The 22,117-nt window shown below is 45.5% G+C and overlaps 1 protein-coding gene across 1 annotated transcript in view; it reads left to right on the top strand.

The window, feature by feature from the left end:
- NFRKB (nuclear factor related to kappaB binding protein) overlaps nucleotides 1-22,117 on the top strand; it is a 627,787-nt gene that overhangs the window by 275,766 nt on the left and 329,904 nt on the right. The window contains exon 17 of the mRNA XM_085647204.1: nucleotides 7,014-7,120. Within this exon, the coding sequence (XP_085503330.1) occupies nucleotides 7,014-7,120 (107 nt within the window). The remainder of the gene's footprint in view (nucleotides 1-7,013; nucleotides 7,121-22,117) is intronic.

The following is a 22,117-nucleotide window of genomic DNA, read 5'->3' as shown; positions in this document are numbered from 1 at the left end:
GCATCAAGTGTGTAACTTGTGCTTGTCTACGGAGCACAAAGAAGAAGACTGCGACGCTTGTAAATCGTTCTGGTACAAAAAGACTCCTTGCGATCGTCGGGCTCGATGTCGTGAAATTTAGCACCAAGGTTTAGAACACGCTCCAGATATCTTCTGTGAAGAGTCTGAGCATGAAGAAATTGAGGTATTAGCAGCAGAAGAAGATGAGGTCTTCTCAGTTCCAGAGTCTGATTCGGAGCTCGAGATCGATCTGGAGTCCAAAGACCTCCAGACAAAGAATCTAAGCTCATAGATGCTTCAGGAAAATGTGTAGCTGCTCATTCACTGGTGAATTGCAAATACACAGGGCCTACTAGCTAGGTACGACTGGGCACACAGGGATGAAATGGAGCAGCTTCTCCAATATCTGACGGAAGAACACAAGGCTAAAGCTCAAGAATTGGTTCGAGATGGCAAGCTAATTTCTAACTCTTCAATTAGGTGTGCTCTAGACGCTGCTGACACTACAGCTAAAGAAGTTAATCCCAGCATTCTCCTTAGTAGTCATGCATGGCTTAGGATTTCCGAGTTTAAACCCGAAGTCCAACAGTTTATCCTAAACACCCCCTTTGACAAGGAACATCTTTTTGGTCCCGAGGTCGATCAGGTTCTTGAAAAGATGAAAAAGGAGACTGAAGTGGCAAAGTTCATGGGAGCACTCCAGTCTCCTTCAACTAGATGCTCCTTTCGCCGCTCCTTCTATCGGGCAGGGTCTAAAACCATACTCTCAGACCCGAATCCTTCACCTTACAAAGGCAACACTCAATCCTCTTCCTTTAGAGGTTTCTATAGAGGAGGGTATTGAGGAAACAACTCCAAAGGTAGAGGTAGGGGCGCCACACCCCGTAACACCCCTTCCCCCAATAAGCATTGACGTGCCCAAACTACTCCCGATTTCTAAACACCTGTCAGGGGAAGACTTTATCAGTTTCTCCCCATTTGGCAGTTCATAACAACCGACAAATGGATAAAAGGACTTCCCCAACATGGTTATTGCCTGGAGCTCACTACCAACCCTTCAAACATTCCACCTCGCTCTCACAAACTATTGCCAGACCACTTACAGTTACTCAAGCAAGAAGTGCAATCGCTCTTACTAAAGGGTGCCATAGAACCAGTTCTATTACAGTACCAAGGTTCAGGGGTTTACTCTCTCTTTTTTTCTAACCCCCAAGAAGGATGGCTCCTTAAGACTGATTCTGGATCTCAGAATGTTAAACCAATACATACTGTCAGAACACTTCCATATGGTAATGCTTTAACAGGTGCTTCCGCTTTTACAGCAAGGCGATTTTATGTTTACACTAGACTTAAGACACACGCTTTCACATTCCAATTCATCCAGCTTTGCAAATACCTCAGATTTGTAATAGCAGGCAAACACTACTGATTCACCGTACTCCCATTTGGAGTAACTACTGCTCCCAGAGTCTTTACAAAATGCCTTGCAGTAGTGGCAGCTCACCTCAGAAGACAACACATTCACGTCTTCCTGTACATAGATGATTGGCTCATCAAAGCCAGCACGTAACACAAATGTCTGCAACACATTCAGATCACGCCGGACCTACTCCCCCAATTGGGTTTCACGGTCAATGTGCAAAAGTCTCATGTTAATCCTTCACAGATACAGTCTTATCTGGGAGCCACTCTCAACACTCACACAGCTCTAGCTTCTCCCAATGCAGGTAGAATTCACAACATCCAAACTCTGTTGCTTCAGTTTTAAGCCAACCAGTCCTTGCCAGCCAGAACTTTCATGGCAGCTGCTAGGGATGATTGTGTCATGCATTGCAATAGGACCCCATGCAAGACTACACATGCGTCCTCTACAAGACTGCTTAGCACGTCAGTGGAATCAGTCACAGGGTCAATTAACTGATCTAGTGTTGGTAGACAGCCGCACTCATTGCTCTCTGTAGTGGTGGAACCCACAAAATGTATCCAAAGGGCAGCTCTTCCATCGACCCTCTTCCACAGATTGTGCTAAAAACAAACACATCTCTCACAGGTTGGGGTGCCAATCTCCACGATTACACAGTCCAGGGTCTCTGGAACAACAAGCACAAACATCTCCACATCAACTATCTAGAGCTTCTAGCAGTATTTCTAGCACTGAAAGCTTTTCAGTCTCATCTCATAGGCAAAGTTGTTCTAGTCCACACGGACAACTATGTACCATATACAAAAACAGGGACACACTCACTCACTCACTCACTCACTCACTCACTCACTCACTCACTCACTCACTCACTCACTCACTCACTCACTCACCCACCCACCCACCCACCCACCCACCCACCCACTCACCCACTCACTCACCCACTCACTCACTCACTCACTCACTCACTCACTCACTCACTCACTCACTCACTCACTCACTCACTCACTCACCCACTCACCCACTCACCCACTCTCTCTCTGTCTGTCTGTCCCTAGGAGCTGGGCAATCAATCTCATGATTCATTTTCTGGCGGAGCACCTTCCAGGAGGAAACAATCAGATTGCCGACCTCCTCAGCAGAAAGAGGCAGCAAATACAAGAGTGGCAACTTCATCCCCAAGTTCTCCTTCCATACTTTCAACAATAGGGATTTCCACAAATAGATCCGTTCGCCACAGTGGACAACTCAAAATGCCTAAACTTGGCCTCCAGGTTCCCACGTCCTCTATCCAAAGGCAATGCCCTATGGATGAATTGGTCAGGGATATTTGCCTATGCTTTTCCGCCTCTCCCACTCCTTCCGTTTCTGGTTCGGAAACTTATTCTAACATCCCTCACATTAATTTTGGTAGCTTTCACATGGGCTCACCAACCAATGGGCTTACCACCCTGTTGGAGCTGTCAGTAGTTCCACATCAAAAGCTGCATCACACTTCCAGCCTTCTCACTCAGAACCATGGTGAAATCAGGCATCCAAATCCCAAGGAGCTCAACTTAGCAATTTGGCTCCTGGAATCATAGAGTTTGGATATTTAAACTTGCCACCAGATTGTCTGACTATTCTAAAAGAAGCAAGAAAGCCCACTACTAGAGCTTGTAATTCAGCAACGTGGAAATGATTTGTAGTCTATTGTAACAACAACAAAATTAATCCTCTGGATGCTTCTGTTCAAAACATTATTTATTACATTTTGCACTTACATCAAACTGGTCTAGCTTACACTTCTATTTGTTTGCACCTTGCAGCAATGACGGCGTATTTGCAGAACAGACTGCATTTATCCTTGTTCAAAGTTCCTGTCGTTAAAGCCTTTATGGAGGGCTTAAAGAGAGTAATACCACCCAGAATACCTCCGGCAACAGTCTGGAACCTTAACATTGTACTATCAGGGCCTAGGGGTCCACCCTTTGAATCGTTACATAATTGTCCTTTACAGTTCCTTTCATGCAAGGTTGCATTTCTCATTGCAATCATTTCATTAAGGAGAGTTGGAGAACTGCAGGCATTAACCTTAGAAGAACCCTTCTTTCAGCTCAACAAATATAGGGTAGTTCTTTGCACCTATCCAAAGTTCCTCCCTAAAGTAGTTTCTGCTTTTCATATTAACTAATCGGTTGAGTTACCTGTGTTCTTGCCTAAACCCGATTATGTAGCAGAACGACCTCTTCACACACTTGATGTGAGAAGAGTGTTATTGTACTTTATTGAGAGGGCAAAACATTCACGTGAGACAAAGCAACTGTTCGTTGCTTTTGCTCCACCTCACAAAGGCAATCCTATCTCTAAATCTGGTATTTCAAGATGGATTGTTAAATGAATTCAAACTTGCTATGCAAAAGCTAAAATGACTTTATCTATACCCCCTGGAGCGCATTCCACTCTCGAAATAGGGGCATCAATAGCATTTTTAGGTAACATTCATATAGCTGACATTTGTAAAGCAACAACATGGTCTACGCCACATACATTTACCAAACACTATTGTGTAGATGTGTTAGCACGTCAACAAGCCAATGGAGGGCAAGTAGCACTAAAGACACTTTTTCAGACAACTGCAACATCTACTGGCTAGCCACCGCTTTGGCAGAATACTGCTACAAAGTCTATGCAACTTATGTGTATCTACAGCACACATGCCTCGAACGAATTATGTTACTTACCCAGTAAGCATTGGTTCTTGGCATGTAGACCTGTAGATTCACAGGTGCCCTTCCCGGACACCTGTAATTGAAGCATTTCTCATTATTTACATTACATACGCATGGACATCTCAGTACTACACTTATTTACTCCATTCTCACTCTCTTGCGGGAAAGCAATCTAACAATGGAGTCGATGCCCATGCGCACTATCACCGAAAGGAGGAGTCACCTTACCTCGTGACTGGAAAGACTTCTTCGAAGAAAAACTATTTGCAAACATCCGGACCCAACAGTAGATGGCAGGGGTATGCAAAGCATGTGAATCTATAGTTCTACATGCAAGAACAGATGCTTACTGGGTAAGTATCCTTCCACCACGTACACCATCAGTACCTTGGTAGAATTTTAATGTTGTTCTCAGTAGACTAAATTCCACACCTTTTGAACCACTGCATTCTTGTCTTCTGCAGTTCCTCTCTTGGAAGGTAGCTTTCCTCCAGGCTATAACTTCCCTAAGAAGAGTTTAAATCCATGCTCTAACTGGAGAAGCGTCTTACTGAAATTTTTATTTGTTAATTATTCTATCCCTCATCAAAACTCTAAAGTAAATGCATGAGATCTCAAGAGTGCAAGCATAACACAACTAATCCTACACAAAAAATGACTCTCATAATACAAATTTACTACCTAATTACCTCAAACCTTGACTTTTGAAGTAGAGTGCTACTAGCAAAGTGAATCAATTCCTCCTCAGGGGTAGCAAGTGCTGTATAAATGCAATTTACAATTACCATTTAATGTGTGCTTCCGCAGAGGTCAAATGCTTTTTGCAGAAATCATCTTTTTAGGATTAGTTCAATGGAAAACCTTTCAAGTGTAGCTAGGTGGTTTGCGTTGAGCGCCGTTCCTTCTAATTTTTGTAAAGGAACTTTTGCTTACTTGTGTTGGTACAAAGTTGCTGTGATGCTAGTTAGCACACAATTATGTTACTTGTGTGCCAAGTAGCATCATAGATACTTTGGGCCATATGTAGGTAGCAACACATTTACCGATTCATAAATACCGAATTTTACCGATTCGGTATTTATGAATCGGTAAATGTGATGTAGGAAATGATTCGGTAAATTTTACCGAATCGGAAAAATTCGGTAAATATGAATCGGTATTTACCGATTCGGTAATGGGGCATACCTTCCCATTGATTCCTATGGGCCTGGAGGCCCATAGGAATCAATGGGAAGCCAGTCACCATTACCGATTCGGTAAATACCGATTCGGTAATGGGGGGAGCATATACAAGGGTGGCAGGGTGTCACATTGACACCCTGTTGCACCCCTGATTCTTGCATGTGTGCACATGTGGCGCACATACATGCCCTAAGGGCATGTATGTCTGCCACATGGCACTCTTACATCTGCAAAATATTGCGTTTTGCAAGGTATTCGTTATTTATCACCAACCTGTATTTGGTGGTAAATAACGAATTCTTAATTCTAATTTGCACTCTTTAGAGTGCTCCCTACATTCAGGATTCGGTATTTACCGATTCGGTATTTTACCGATTCGGTAATCTACCGAATCCTGAATTATGCCTCCTACATCCCAAATAGCTAAATACCGGTCGGTAACGGGATATTTACCGAATTTCGGCCGTTACCGACCGGTATTTAGCTACCTACATGAGGCCCTTAGTGCATATTTCTGGCTCACATAGATTTTTTAATGGGCTAGCCATTTGTCTGTCCTTTGTGTTTTATCACCTGAATGAAAATGCCTGTGTTGGTTGGCACTCTTCCCAGTCTTTTTCCATTTGTCATGTTGAGGAATGTCCTCCTGTTTGCCGCCACAGCAATTTCAATACTTCATAGCATGCACATTATTGGCGTCACAGCAGTTTTTGCACATAAGCATTTCCTGCCAGCCTACACTGGGGATACATGATCCATAGAAGCAGAGACCAGAGAGGGGAGATAGCCAGGCGAAGTAATGTTGTTTTGGCTACCTGAAAGTAAGCATGGTTGCTGGTTTCTTCTAGATTGTGTCCAGCCACTTTTCCACATTCGGAAAGGACAGAGATGAAGAGTGGTGTGGGTGTTTATCACATTCGACAAGCCATCCTATCAGTGATATCACTTCTTGCCCATTGATGACACGTTTGATGGGTGACCATACATAACTGTGCTGTTCGTTATAAGCATCGTTTCCTCAAAGTATCTTGACCTTTGATTAGGGATAGCTCACAGTAGCAGCTGCCACTCTTTGCTGTCTCTTGGTACCCACTCACTGCCCTTCCTACCTCTGCTGTCGGTGGTCATCTAGGCAGCAGAAAGAATAGAAAGCAAGCACGATCTGTAAGCACTATGTTTACTTTGTGTTGTTGACATGCCTTGCCCTATCCTTAGTCCCTTCTGAGTAAAAAAGGAGATTAAGGAGCATTGGTGACACATTGAAGTCATCAGAGGTCAACGGGTGTGTATCTTCACTTATGCTACCCCTATCATTTTGATAAATCGTTGCTCATGCTGAGGGCCCATGAAAAAGAGCATTTAACAGTCTCTTAGCATCTTCACGAGACACAAAATATGATAGAGCATAAATAATAAGTGAAATGCAAAAGGAACAAAAAAGAAAACTCTGCATGCGTGTGGGCATAAAAGCGGCAAATTGGCAACAGAAAATTAGTAGCTTAAAAGATGCAGGTGAAGATTGTATTGCCAAACTTAGTTCATAAGACGTTACTGAGGTTGATCCCAGTTAGAGTGTATGGATTGATCTCTGAAGCAGGATGGAGTGGAAAGACTTAAATTTCACTGGAAAAGTTTGAGAGATGCCCTAGATTGCTCCCCCATGTAATATTTAACCCACCTTTTTTCTCTATCCCACCCAGTACGTGATGCAGCTGCTCGTCTCCCAAATGGAGAAGGGACTCGTGCTGAGATCTGCGAACTGCTAAAAGATTCACAGTTCCTTGCCCCAGATGTCACAAGTGCACAGGTGAGAGGGTGAGGGTAGTATCAATCTAATCTGTTTCCGGACTATACATTTTAAACTACCTATTGACACGCTTGCTTTTCCATCTTCAGTTTCTGGTACTGTATATTTTGCTATATTGGATTAATGCTTGACTGGCTGAAAACTTGTGTGCATCTGTACAAGCACAAACATTTAAAGGTGTTGTCTGCAGTCTTAAGAATTTATTGTGTACTAATGCATATCATGCATTTCCTGTCACTTTGTCCAGAAAAGTTGATTTTCTGGTAGGAGTTTTGAGTAGTGATTTAGTAACTCCTACATTATGATTCACTTTAAACCAGTTGGTTCCTTACCACCTTGTTAGTTGCCTCTCAGTGCCTCATATTCAAAGTTGTGTGCACCCATTAGCAAGCATCCTTGTGTTTATTATGTGGGGGTGGGCATTCTCTACAGTGCTGATTTTTCTGCTGATTGAGTGGACTGGAACTCATTTCTCTCATTCTATTGTTCCCCGCCAGAGAGCCCACCCTGCCATTTCCTCCTTTCTACTTCTTTAGCATGGCATCTTGTTGCTACAACAGACCCTTCTCTAATAATGTGTGCTTTGCCCCCAAAAGGTTGCAGTGGATGGCTTTCACTCATACTGTGTATCTTTCCTGGACGAGCATGAGCATGTGTTTTCTAACACCTCTTAAATCTGTGAGTTATGAAGAAGAAAAACACCAGGTTTTGAAGGCTGGTCTTGCAATATGGAATGGAGGCTAGATTTTTTATGGACCCCCTTTTGCCTCTGGACTCAAATATGCAGGCACCAAAGGGGAAAAGGGCAGGAAACAGGAGGTACCAGCACCAGCTAAATACTATACTGCAACCTACTTTTTGTGCCTACCAGTCCTGCTACATGCAGACACCTGTCACTGAGCTGCACACATGGATGGAGGGAGTATGTAACCCTGCCTTTCCCTTTCCCTGCCAAATTCTGGAGTGTGAAAGCATCCTACTTTTGATCTCTGTTGAGAGAAAGTCCCTCTTTTGGTATGGTCAGCCCTCACTTTTTGCCTGGACATTGATGTTGTTTCGATTGTTGTGCACAGGGTCACTGCCAACCTGGTCTCCTGTGCCACGGCTTCTTCCCTAAAAACTATTCCACGCTTGGCCCTTCAGGCCCCCTGTAAGTCCCTAGTAAACGGTACCTAGGGCATTGGGAGTGAAGAAGGTCCCCCTCACCTAGTCCATGCTGACTACCACTGCACATTTCCTGTATGCCATGCCAGCTAGCACTGTGTAGGAAAGTAGGATCTGCTTTTATGGTTACCCCCACTTTTTGTCTGGTGCTAAGCTGTTTTTGACTAGTCTGACTGGGATCCTGCTAATCAGGACCCCAGTCTCTCAGCTTTCTCCCTTAAATTGTTATGTTCAGTACTTTGGTACATCCCAGATTGGATACTGGTTGTACCCTGGTCAGTCCCTAGTATATGATACTAAGGTGCCCAGGGCACAGGTACCCCAGAGGTGCCCCATGGGCTGAAGCATGCATTATGCCACCCATGGGAGACCATTCAAACTGTAACTACAGGCCTGCCAATGTAGCCTGTGTAAGCTGGTGCTTGCACCACTTACGAAAGATATAGGTTTCCAATATCTAGGGTCACTGCACTTAACCTAAAAGTCACCCCTATAGCAGGCATTTGCAATCCTAAAGGCAGGGTGCTTGGTTCTAAGTGTGTGGGTGCCCCTGCATGAGGAGGACATCCCTACAGCCTACGGAGCCCATTCTCCCGGATTGTAAGGGAAGCAGCCATATTCTCTATAGAGGAGTACAGCGTAATTACATGATGGCCATCTCGAAATCGCCTGCAACAAATCTCATCATGTTTGGTATCAAACATGTTGGAATCATACCCCCAAACTGTAAACGGTGTGAGAGGTATGATTTCAAGCACTGGAAGAGCCCTCCGTTAGGCTCTCAGTGCTCCCGGTACCAGTCTTCTAGACCTGGACAGCACAACATGGCTGCTGCCGACCAGAGACACGATTCTGCCCTCCTACTGCTGAGCCAAGCACAAGCAGGGGAAGGCAGAACAATAGGTATCTTGTCACAGGGAGGTGTGACCACCTCCCAGACAGGATGTAGTGTATTGGGGCCGGGTGGGTGTGCTTGCCAGCACCACTGTCTGTATGAGGGGCACATTTGGTGTCTCCCTGCAATAGTCCAATTCAAACAGCTCTGGGAGCCGCTGGCTCCCGCTCGGGCGCAAAACTGGACAAAGCACATGAGTCACCTCCCCTGGTAGGGTCCCCTGATTCGTCTCCACCCTTTCCTTAGGATGCTTAAGGGCTTAATTGTGGGTGGGTCCCTAGATTTGTCGTGGGACACAATTCAATTCAAACACTACTTCAACTTCTACTGTCTGGGCACTCAGGACTTCGCTGGACTTCGTTTGGGCTCCACTTCGTCCTCCTTTCAGTCTGCTGCATTGTCTGTGCACCATATTGGAATCTTCCAAGGCCTGTGGGCATCCAAGACACTTGAAGGAATCTCCCTTGAAGTGAAGGAGTCACTTCCCTGTATCTGCAGGCACTGCAACCAAGCTGACTGGTCTGCTAACTCTGAGCTCCTACATACTCCTGCAACACAGGTGGTGGTTCTCCACAGCTCTCTAGGCCTGCCCTGCCCTCTCACTAAGTTTAAGGCCAGTATCCCTCGTGGGAGCCACAGGAACTGAACCCCTGTGCTTCGCGTCGACTTGCTGTTGCAAAGGCTTGTTGGCTTCCCTCCACCAAGATCTTTGGGCTCCAACGAGCCCCAACCTCAAGCATCTCCAGTGACCAGAATTTTTGTCAATACCACATTGCCTGCTCCGCGGTCTGCATCTTTTGGTGAGCTGCTTGAGGTGCTATTGCGACTCCAGTGTCTCCGGCCTTTGGGTCCTGTTGAGGGTCACCTTTGTTTCTTTTGGGTTCCCCTGATTGCTCAGGGCCTGCCCTGACTCCCCTGCTTGTGCTAAGTCCCCTGGACATTGCTGGTCCCGACATTGCACCTTCTTCGACATCCACATTGGTTGCAGTTGCGGAGGCTTGTTGGTGCTTCTGACGGACACTGACCCCTCAGTGCACGACATCCGACTTCGGACAGCTCGTGCACAGCTCCTGGTCTTCCTCAGCGTCGCCATGTCCTCACTGCTACAGAGTCAAGGTCAGCGTCATCTCTCCTGCAACACCCGACATTGGTGAGCATTCGTCTGCCAGATCTCCTAGTCACTCCTGAGGGACATAGACTCTGTCCCCTCTGCTTGCAGGTACTTCTCATCCTGAATCTACCTTTGGATTCCACTGAACACTTTCTCCTTTTCCACGTTCCTGAAGTCCTCCATTGGGTTAGTCTGCGGTTTCTGACACCACTTCATGATGTGGGTACTAGGGTATCTACGGGTGGGGTGGCTCTCCACCTTCTGTCTTCCACAGGGTTTCTTCAGGGTCCACTGGGAGGGTCCTTAATCCTTAAATTGCATCCGCGACTTACATGTTGATTTGTATGGAGAACGCTATGGGGTTCCCACACTGCACATGCTCTCCGTGGGGTCCTTATCTACTTACCTTAGGTGGTTCCTTGGGTCCCCAGCACTTCTGCATCCTCTCGACCCTGTCTTGACCCAAGTTGTGGTTCTTATACTACTTTCTTAGTAAATGGTTTAGTCCCCCACTGGGGTCCACTGTGTATCTTGTGCTATTTACGTCATTTCGATGCAAAGTATTGTGTGAATTGTGCATATCTCCGGGTAGGCAATATTTGTATATGGTAGAGAGTATTATATAATAAATACATATATTTTATAAATGCCTTGTGTGGTTCTTTTTCACTTAATCTACACTATAGGATTGCATTCTGGTAAAACAAGCTGCTTTACACTCCTTCTGGACTGAGCCCGAAGGCTAAGGCAGTGGTTCTCAAACGTTTCCGAGCTGGGCTCCCTTGACCCGTGCAATACATGTCTTCTACTCCTCTTTGTTAGGCCTTAGGCTGCTCGCCCACACTACCACTAATAGAGCACTTTGTGTTTTGCGTTTCTTTGTACACTTCTGGGGAACGCCTGGACTCTGTGCACAGTATAACCACCTTGTGGTATAACATATACAGAGCTAGCTTCCTACATCTGTACTATCCCTGATACTGTGGGTAGTAGCTTTCTATCCTCCCATCCGTACCTTTGGTCTGTCTTCGCTAGGCCGGTGTTTCCTTTGAATGTCACTTTTGCTTAGAAACTTCAGCTACATAAAGATGGTAACGGTTATTCTGAGGACCTAAATCATGATTATCTTTTGATTGAGGTTGATACTGTGTAACTCCTCTAGTTCACAGTGCTCATGGACGTAAACACCCTTAAATTGTTTTTCACACAGCAAGAGAAAGTAGAGTGTATAACAAAGAAGGTGTATGCTCTGCACATTGCACAATTGTTGGGGAGGTATTCTCCAATTTTAAACAGCTACATTTTTACTTAAATACTTTACTGACATCATGACGTTTTCCTTCCATTAAAGCTCATAAGAGGAACTCAGCCTTGTTAGGTGGTGCAAACTTTGAATACCGCAGAGCAATTCAAATGGTAAAATTCCTGGATACCTCTTCCAGCAAGGATGAAAACTCTTGGTGCAGACTGTTAGGGCCACATAAACTTAATCTGAGTTACTGCACAAGATCAGAATTGCCAATACAAGATGAGGACTTTGGATCCTGCATAGCTCCAGTTACAGAAGGTACATTATTACATTACCTTGAAAGGCTGCCTAAGGAGGACATCCAGATCAAATAAGTCCTCATTTTTACATCCATCTTCCACATGACTTTGTCTTTGAATTTCTCCAAATCGTCTCTGCTACCATCAAGAAGGGTTTAGTTCATAGATGTCAATATACATGCAGGTTGGCTGAGGGCCTTCACTCCTGCACAAAGTATCATCATCAAAGAGGCAATGGCTCTTTTTCAGTGGCGCCAACTTCTGCATCTAGTTGCCTCTAGGATAGCAGTCACCCTCTTTATGAGTTAAAGCCAAGTCATCTTAGGTATTAGTGCACTTTATAAATTATTTTAATTTCATTTCAGTTGTTACTGTTGCCTAGCTGTATATGTGATCCCTGAAGTGAAGCACTGGGACCAATTTCTGTACAGCCAGTTTGAGTCTGTCTCTGTGCTGCATCTCTGAGGTGATGGGTGAGTGCTTCATATGTCTTAATACGGATGAGGGTTTCATTGGAAGGACCTAACTGTGAGAACATAACATCAATTTATTAGAGTCATGGCTGGCTTCCAGGCCTTAACCCTTTTTTCTGATGGTTTTGTATGAAGTGACTGCAATATACATGGCACCCCTACCCATTTGGAGCTGGAAGTAAAGGGCTGGGTCAACAAAGCAATGTGGGGTGGCACTAGACATATGGGAGTGTCCCATTTTGTTGAGCATGTTCCTGTTGGTTTCCTTTCTTGCAGGCATGTAAAGTATGAAAATGAGTAGCATAAGCAGGCATATTCACTCGCTTAACCAGGAAGTGCCAGACTCCACCTTCATAGTATATGGGCGACTACATCAGGACATACAGTAAAGTGATTTTGCCTCCTGGATTAGCAGAAGTCTTGTTATCGATTGATCAGATAATGTTCCACATGCCTTTTTAGTATCTCATAAGTGAGGACTGTTTTATGTTTTGATAACTTCTCAGCATGCTAAGTAGATTCAATTTATGACAAGAAATTGTTACATAACAAGCATTGGCATAGCCAATATGGCCCCGCCTTTAGGACCGTATAAGTGGTTAGCCAGAGATATTGGCTTTGTCAATGTCTTTAAACTATGTTGTAGAGCTGTGTTGCCGGTGTGCAGCTTGTTTAAAAGTTAAAATAAAAATAGTGTTATAAGCATTTTTGTTATCTTGTATATAACCAAGAAGACCTTATGTACAACTCAACGACCCTATTAAAAAAATAGAACATAACAAATGTCTGCTAGCGTTTTGCTCTTGCAGTGCTGGCAACTTCTTTGGGCCTGTTCTAATACTTGTATTTGGTAGTTTTTTTGTTTTGTTATGGTGGGATACATAAACAACGGGAAACGGGAGGGTGGATTTTGGAACATAGTACCTGTGAGAAGCTGGCTTCGTATATGGTGTACACTTTTGTAAGTTGGCACCCTGCACCAATCTTGACAACCCTTATGGTGAATTTAGTGGTCTTAGACAACCTCAGAAAGCTCTCTAAGTGGTAGCTGTGGAGAGCAGCCTTCAGCTTAGTCCAGAAGGAGTGTGAAGCAGCTTGTTCTACCAGAACATAATATTATTTATATAGATTAAGTGAAAAAGAACCACACCGTGTATTTATAAAAATACTTATTTATTATATAACACGAAAGGGTTTGTTGCAGCCAATTTCGAGATGGTCATCGCATGGTCACGTAATGCCCCTCTCTATTAGTAAATGGCTGCTGCACTGGCAGCCCGGGAGAATGGGCTCCGTTGGTTGTAGAGGTGTCCCACTCACGCAGGGGCACTCTCTCACTTAAAACCTAGCACCCTGCCTTCAGGATTGTTAAAGCTTGCTATAGAGGTGACTTATAGGTTTTAAGTGCAGTGACCCTAAGATATAGTAAACCTATATCTTTGATAAGTGGTCATGCACCAACTTACACAGGCTGCAATGGCAGGCCTGTAGTTCCATTTTGAATAGTCTCTCATGGGTGGCATAAAACATGCTGCAGACCATGGGAGACCTCTGGGGTACTTATGCCCTGGGTACATGGGTACCATATACTAAGGACTGACAAGGGTACCCCAGTATCCAATCTGGGGTGTACCTAAGTACATACCACAACAGTTTAAGGAGAAAGCAGATAGATTGGGGTCATGATTAGCAGGATGCCAGTCAGACTAGCCAAAAACAGTGTCACATCAAGCAAAAAGTGATGGTAACCATAAGAAGCATATCCTACTTTCCTACACCACCCAAGGTAAGTAACCAGGAGCCCCACGGAAGCCGTGTGCAGCGTGGGAACCAGACCGCAAAATCAATGCAAGTCAAAGGGTAAGTTGCAGTTGTAATTTTAAAGAAGGACCCTTCCCAGTGGACCCTGAAGAAACCCTGTGGAAGACATAAGGTTGGAGAGCCACCCCACCCATGGATACCGTAGGACCCAGGATACCTGCCCCAGGGGAGCCAGGTGCATAGGTGTGAAGTGGCATCGGAAACCACCGTCAAACCCAGTGGAGGACTTCAGGAAGATGCCGCTGCTAGAGAAGGAGAAAGTGTACGGTGGCATCCAAAGGTGGATTCAAGTCGAGGAGTACCCGAAAGCAGAGAGGACGGTTTCTATGCCACTTGAAAGTGACTAGGAGGCATGGAAGATGAATGCCCACCAATGTCTGGTACTGCAGGAGAGTTGATGGTGAACTTGGAGCTGCAGCTGTGAGGACGAGGTGATGCTGTGGAAGACCAGAAGTCGTTCTTGAGCTGTCCCAAGTCGGATGTGGAGAGTTGAGGGGTCGATATCTGTCAGGAGTACCAACAAGCCTTGGAAACTGCATACAACTGGAAAAGCGAAGAAGGTGCAGTTTCGGGACCAGCAAGGTCCAGGTGACTCACCACAAGCAGGGGAGTCAATGCAGGCCCCGAGCAATCAGGGTAGCCCAAAGAATACAAAGATGACCCTCAGGAGGACCCACAGGCCAGAGGCACAGGAGACGCAAGAGTACCTCAAGCAGCTCACGAAAGAATCAGGCCCATGATGCAAGTGTTGAGGTGAGGATGAAGATCTTGGTCACTGAAGCTGCTTGAGGTTGGGGCTACTTGAAGCCCGAAGATCTTGGTGGAAGTAAGTCAGCAAGCCTTTGCAACTGCAAGTCGATGCGGTGCAGAGGGGTTCAGTTCCTTCAGCTCCGACGAGGGATACTGTCCTCAAACTTTGTGATAGGATAGGTCAAACCTCGAGGGATGAGAGGAACCACCACCTGTGTTGCTGAATCTTTTCGAGTCTGTGGGAGCTCAGGATCAGCAGACTGGCTGTGGTGCCTGCGGATGCAGGGAAGTAAGTCCTTCACTTCAAGGGAGATTCCTTCACATGTCTTGCATGCCCACAGGACTTTGAAGGTTTCTGTATGGTGCGCAGGCACTGACGTTGCAGCACACAAGCAGGGCAAGGAGATCAGGAGCAGCAGGAGTCTTCCCGGTTGCAGCCTTGATTCCCAGAGCGAAGTCCAGCGAAATTGAGAGTGCCCAGACCGTTGAAGAAGTGGTGTCAGAAATTAATCTTGTCCTACCATGAATCTAGGGACCCACCCAGAAGTAAGCCCTTAAATACTCTAAGGAAAGGGTTGGGACGATTCAGGGGTCCCTCCCAAGGGAGGGGCTGGACAAGGGGAAGTATACCCCCCCCCCCCCGAACTGTTTTGAACTGGACTATGCATGGAGGGCACCAAGGGTGCCCTGCACGCAGACTATGTGGTGCTGGCAAGCGCTTCCACCCTGTCCCAATACACTAAATCCTGTCTGGGAGGTGGACACAACTCCCTTGTGATAGTATACCTATTGTTCTGCTTTCCTCTGCCTGAGCTTGGCTCAGCAGCAGGAGGGCAAAAACGGGTCTCTGGCCGGCAGCAGCCCTGTCTTGCTGCCTGGGTCTGGGAGACTGGTATCGGGAGCACCGAGGTCCTCCCAAAGGAGCTTTATGGTGTATGGAATCATAACCCACACTGTTTACGGTGTGGGGTATTATTCCTACATGTTTGGTACCAAACATGATACGATTTGTTGCAGCCAGTTTTGAGATGGTCACTGTGTAATGACGCGGTGCCCCTCTATATGTCATATGGTTGTCTCACTTACAACCCAGGAGAATGGACTCCGTAGGTCGTAAGGGTGTCCTGCTTATGCGGGGCACCCTCACACTTAGAACCAAGCCCCCTGCCTTCAGAATTGAAAGGCCCGCTCTAGAGGTGACTTAGGTTTTAAGTGCAGTGACCTTAGATATAGGTAAACCTATATGTTCGAGGCATGTGAGCTGTAGCCCGCCATCTAGTGTTCGGTCCGGATGTTTGCACTTTGTTTTTGTTCGAATAAGTCTTTTCCAGTCACGAGGTAGGTGACTTCTCCTTTTGGTGATGGTGGGCATGGGCATTGACTTCAGTGTTAGATTGTTTTTTTTCCACCATTGGGTTCGGATGTGAATTGCTGCGCTCTGGTTCAGCACTGTTTCTCGGGTTCTCTTCGACGGGCAATCCACTACCCTCGACAGTACGTGTTTCCTATTCTCCTCGTATCATTTCAAACCAAGAATCTTCCATCAGAAAACTTGTGGAGGGCCGTTATTCCTACCCGCGCCGGGCTCGCTAGCAGTTGATGGAACGGACTCCATTCAAACTCTGTCCTGGTTGTGGCACCAAGTTTCCGCGCACCGACCTGTACGAAGTGTGCAATATCTGTTTGTCCCCGGAAAACGGCGAGAAAGACTGCGATGCGTGCTGATCATTTCGATCGAAGAAGACGCTCCGTGGCCGTCGGGCTCGATGTCACAAAATGCAACAACAGGGCGGCTCCGTACCGGACATCTTCGGAGAAGATTCCGATCAAGAACACGCTCAAGGAACAAGAACATGTCTCCGTGTTCGAAGCTGACTCTGACATGGAAGAAGAGTAGCAAGTTACACCGGGTCAGCGTACCGTGAGTACAGGAAACCTCTTGCCCCAACAACCAAAACCTAAGAAGGCGCCGGTCCTTCCTCTGCCTGTGGGCCAAGGTAGGCACCAAGAAAAAAAATTCGAGGACCCTGCCTGCTGGCCCGGTGCCGAAACATAAAGAAAAGCCTTCCGGCTCGGCATCGAGTCGCCCCCCTGGCGGCACCGAACCGAAATCCTCTGTGCCGAAAACCAAGCATGTCCATCCTCCATCTTTGTCCAAGCCTAAATCTTCAGTGCCGAAGAGTTCGGAGCCAAAACTCTTGACACCGAAAACTACAACTAAATAAAAAGACTCCGACAAAAGATTTTCGGTCCGATGTTCCAACTCCGGATCCAAAACAAAAAGAACTGGTTATCAACACAGATACTAGACATATTCATGCCAAATTACCTGAAAAAAGGAAATTGGCACATCAGGATGAACATCATATACCTCTAAAGAAAAGGAATATGGGTACAAACCCTTCTCCACCTAATATTCCACCTCCTTCACCTACAAATCCTCACCTACTTATTACTCCCACTGTTCCACCATCACCACTATCACCTGACCCACAGGATGAGGGGGATGGGGATGACAACAGGCCACAAGATGCTGATCCATGGGAGGATTATAATACTGATCCACATACAGACACTGACCCTGATTTGTATCCATCTAGGCCATCACCTCTTGATAACTATCTAGGTTATATTGAGATTCTTAATAGGGCTGCTCACTATCATGGGGTGGAATAACATAAAGAAACTTTAGGAGAGGACTTCTTATTCGAGACATTAAGCTCCAGTCAAAAAACAGCACACACTTTACCAATGCTTAAGGGGATGCTTAAGCATGCAGACGAGGGTTTAAAAGACCCTGCCAGGGCAAGAATAATCACGCCCAGGGTTGAGAATAATATAACTAGCACTTACTGACCCTGCACACATCAAAGGTCAACTGCCCTTAGACCCTTTGGTGGTCTCTAATGCTCGTAACAGAGCAAATTTGCAAACAACAGGTGAGGCCCCTCCTCCTGATAAAGAGTCCAAGTTAATTGATGCCTCTGGTAAAAGGGTAGCTTCTCAGGCAGCTAATCACTGGTGCATTGACAATGCTCGGGCTTTGCTAGCCAGCTATGTTAGAGATCATTATGATGAGTTGGAAAAACGTATCCATTATCTGCCTGATGAGCATAAAGCTAAGGCAAATGATCTCATAGAAAAAGGAAAACTCATTACCAATACCTCCATCAAATGTGCATTAGATGCAAAAGACACAGCAGCACGTGCAGTAAACACAAGCGTGTTGCTACGCAGACACGCATGGTTAAGAATATCGAGTTTCAAACCTGAGGTACGGGCCTCTATTCCTAATCAACCTTTTGACAAGGAACACCTATTTGGCACAGCAGTTGACACCTCGCCGGAAAAAATGAAAAAGGACACTAAGGTCGTAAAGTCCATACAATTACCTGCTAGTAGAGGTTCATTTTGATGCTCCTTTTACAGGGTTGGTTCCAAAACTGTTACCACAGAAAATCCCTCCTTCTCTTACAAGATCAACTATCAATCACCCTCATCGAGAGGATATTTTCGAGGTTTTAGAAGAAGCAATGGTAAGGTAAGAGGCAGAGGCAACGCCACACGCACTTCCCCTGCTAATAACAAACAGTGACTTGCTTCCACTACCCTCCGATCATTCCATTCCTGTCAGGGGACGTCTCTCTCAATTTCTCCCTGTCTGGAACACCATCACCTCAGGCAAATGGGTCCTACAAATTATCCAATATGGTTACTGCCTGAAACTTACAGGCACTCCCCCAAACATTCTTCTAAGATCACATGCAATATCACAGGAACATCTCCCCATTCTAAAAAAAAAAAAAAAAAGGTTCAATCTCTGTTAGAAAAGGAACAATAGAGCCAGTCCAATTAGAACATCAAGAAACCAGAGTATACTACCTATACTTCTTAATTCCTAAGAAAGACGGATCTCTCCGGCCTATACTGGACCTCAGAGAACTCCATCTATACATTCAATCAGACCACTTTCACATGGTCACTCTACAACAAGTACTTCCACTCCTTCAACAAGGTGACTTTCTGTCCACTCTGGACTTAAAGGACGCCTATTTCCATATCCCAATGCATCCTGCTCATCGCAAATACCTAAGGTTCGTGGTAGCAGGGCAGCATTATCAGTTCAGATGCTCTGATTTGGAGTAACAACCGCGCCCAGAGTTTTCACCAAGTTCTTAGCTGTAGTCCCAGGTCTTACCTCGAAGACAACACAGTCACGTCTTACCATATCTGGAGGACTGGCTCATAAAAGCCAGCTCGCAAAAAAACTGTCTTCGTCACACTCACAAAACATTGTAGTTGCTCCACGATCTTGGATTCACAGTAAACTTGTCCAAGTCTCCTCTACAGCCATCCAACACAGGTGTATCTGGGACCCACAATAGATGCACAAAAGGCTTTGGCCTATTCCAGTCCAGCCAGAATCTGCAACATGCAGGGTCTGCTCTCCCAGTTTCAACCTCATCACTCATTACCAGCTCAAGTGTTCATGCAGTTACTAGGGATAATGGTGTCTTGCATACTAATAGTCTCTTACGCAAGACTTCACATGCGTCCCCTTCAAGAGTGCTTTGACCATTAGTGGAACCAGGCTCAGGGTTGGTAATCGGATCTAATGTTGGTGGACGGCTGCACCCATTACTCTCTGCAGTGGTGGAATACACCAAACCTTTCAAAAGGGTGGCCCTTCATCCACCCGGTTCCACAGATAGTGCTAGCAGACGCATCGCTCACTGTTTGGGTGAGCTCATCTCCAAACACATACAATTCAGGGCATGTGGAGCCTGCAGCAAAAACAGCTCCACATAAACCATCTAGAGCTGCTAGCAATTTGAAAGCACTCAAAGCGTTTCAAGTTCATCTAGTAGGCAAAGCTGTCCTGCTCGGTACAGACAACATGACAGCAATGTACTACATACAAAAACAAGGGGGGACACACACTCTCTCTAGCTGTCACAACCAGCACCTTCCAGGAGTAAACAATCCGATTGCAGATCTGCTCAGTCCACAAAGACAACAGATCCACGATTGGGAACTCCACCCTCAAGTTCTCCTCCCATTTTTTAAAATGTGGGGCTTCCCAGACATATATCTGTTCACCATAAACCTAAACGCAAAATGCCCAAGTTCGCATCCAGACATCCACACCCATTGTTCAAGGGCAATGCATAATGGATGAATTGATCAGGGATGTTTGCCTACACTTTTCTGCCTCTCCCGCTCATTCCATTAGTGGTTCGGAAGGTCAGACAGGTGTCCCTGACAATCCTAGTTGCTCCCACTTGGGCTTGACAGCCCTGGTTCACAACCCTGTTGGAGCTCTCAGTAGTTCCTCACCAAAACTACACTTCACTCCTAATATGTTCACTCAGAGCCATGGAGAAATAAGATATCCAGATCCCAGCCATCTCAACCTTGCGATCTGGCACCTGAAATCTTAGAGTTTGGCTACCTTAATCTTCCGCCAGACTGTATAGATAGACGCTCTACCACAAGAGCATGCTATGCAGCAAAGTGGAAGTGATTTATTATATACTGCAATAACAATCAAATAGATCCACTGGACGCTTCAGTTAAAAACATAATTTGCTATTTACTACATCTGCAGCATTTCAATTTAGCGTAAACTTCCATACGCTTACATCTGGCTGCAATTGCTGCATACCTACAGAACAGACAACATCTGTCTCTTTTTCGAGTGCCTGTAATTGAAGCATTTATGGAGGGACTTAAAATAATCATTACTCCAAGACTTCCACCTGCTCCAATGTGGAATCTCAACATTGTCTTCACCAGGCTAATGGGTCCACGCTTTGAACCATTGCATAAATGTGAAATACAATTTCTTACTTGGAAGGTAGCTTTCCTCATAGCTATCACATCTCTGAGGACAGTGGGTGAGCTTCAGGCACTAACCATACAAGAACAGTTCTTACAAATACATCATAACAAAGTGGTTCTGCGGACCAACCCTACATCTCTACCAAAGGTAATTTCTGCCTTTCATATGAACCAATCTGTTGAGTTGCCTGTGTTCTTCCCTCAACCAAATTCTGGTTCAGAACGTTATTTACACACTGTAGATGTGAAAAGAGCTATTCTTTAGTATATAGAAAGGACAAAAACGTTTCGCAAAGCAAAACAATTATTTGTCGCTTTTGCTCCACCACATAAAGGCAATCCTATATCAAATTCACGTATTGCAAGGTGGATAGTCGAATGCATTCAAACATGCTATATTAAAGTAAAACGCACATTAACAATTCCCCCTAGAGCACACTCCACTCGCAAACTAGGGGCTCCTATGGCATTTCTAGGAGACATACCCAAAGATGATATCTGCAAAGCTGCAACCTGGTCTACACCTCACACATTCACAAAACACCATTGTGTAGATGTGTTAGCAAGACTACAAGCTAGTGTGGGCCAAGCAGTTTAACGTACACTATTTCAAGCCATTGCAACAGCTACAGGTTAGCCACGCTTTGGGAGATAACTGCTTTGTAGTCTATGCACAGCATGTGTTCACAGCTCACATGCCTCGAACGGAAAATGCTACTTACCCAGTATGCATCTGATCTTGGCATGTAGAGCTGTAGAGTCACATGGGCCCACTACCTCGTGACTGGAAAAGACTTCTTTGAACAAAAACAGAGTGGAATCATCCGGACCCAACACTAGATGGCAGGCTATGCACAACATGTGACTCTACAGCTCTACATGCCAAGAACAGATGCATACTGGGTAAGTAGCATTTTCCCTTTCGTAAGCAGTGCTAGCACCAGCTTACACAGGTTGCAATGGCATGCCTATAATTACCAATTGAGTGGTCTCCCATGGGTGGCATAATACATGCTTCAGCCCGTGGGGGACCTCTGGTGTACCGGTACACCCCCTGGTGTACCTGTACCTTAGTACCAAATTTACAAGGGACTGATAAGTGTACCCCAGTGTCCAATCTGGGATGTACCCAAGTACTTACCAAACCAATTTAGGGGAGAAAGCACAGAGACCGGGGTCTTGGATATCAGGATCCCAGTCAGACTAGTCAGAAACAGCATTACATCAGCAAAAAGTGAGGGTAATTGTAAAAACAGATTCTACTTTCCTACAGTACCTGAATTACAAACATGAGCAGCTGACGGACACCAGGGGAGAATCAACAGATGTCAGATTCCAATGCTGAGTTGGTGGTGCACTGGTGGTGGAGTGATGCGGAGGTTGTGCTGATGCTG

This window comes from Triturus cristatus, chromosome 3_2 (assembly GCF_964204655.1).
Source record: "Triturus cristatus chromosome 3_2, aTriCri1.1, whole genome shotgun sequence".
Classification (NCBI taxonomy): Eukaryota; Metazoa; Chordata; class Amphibia; order Caudata; family Salamandridae; genus Triturus; species Triturus cristatus.
Note: the sequence above shows the minus strand (reverse complement) of the source record. Positions and strands in the feature narration are given on the sequence as shown.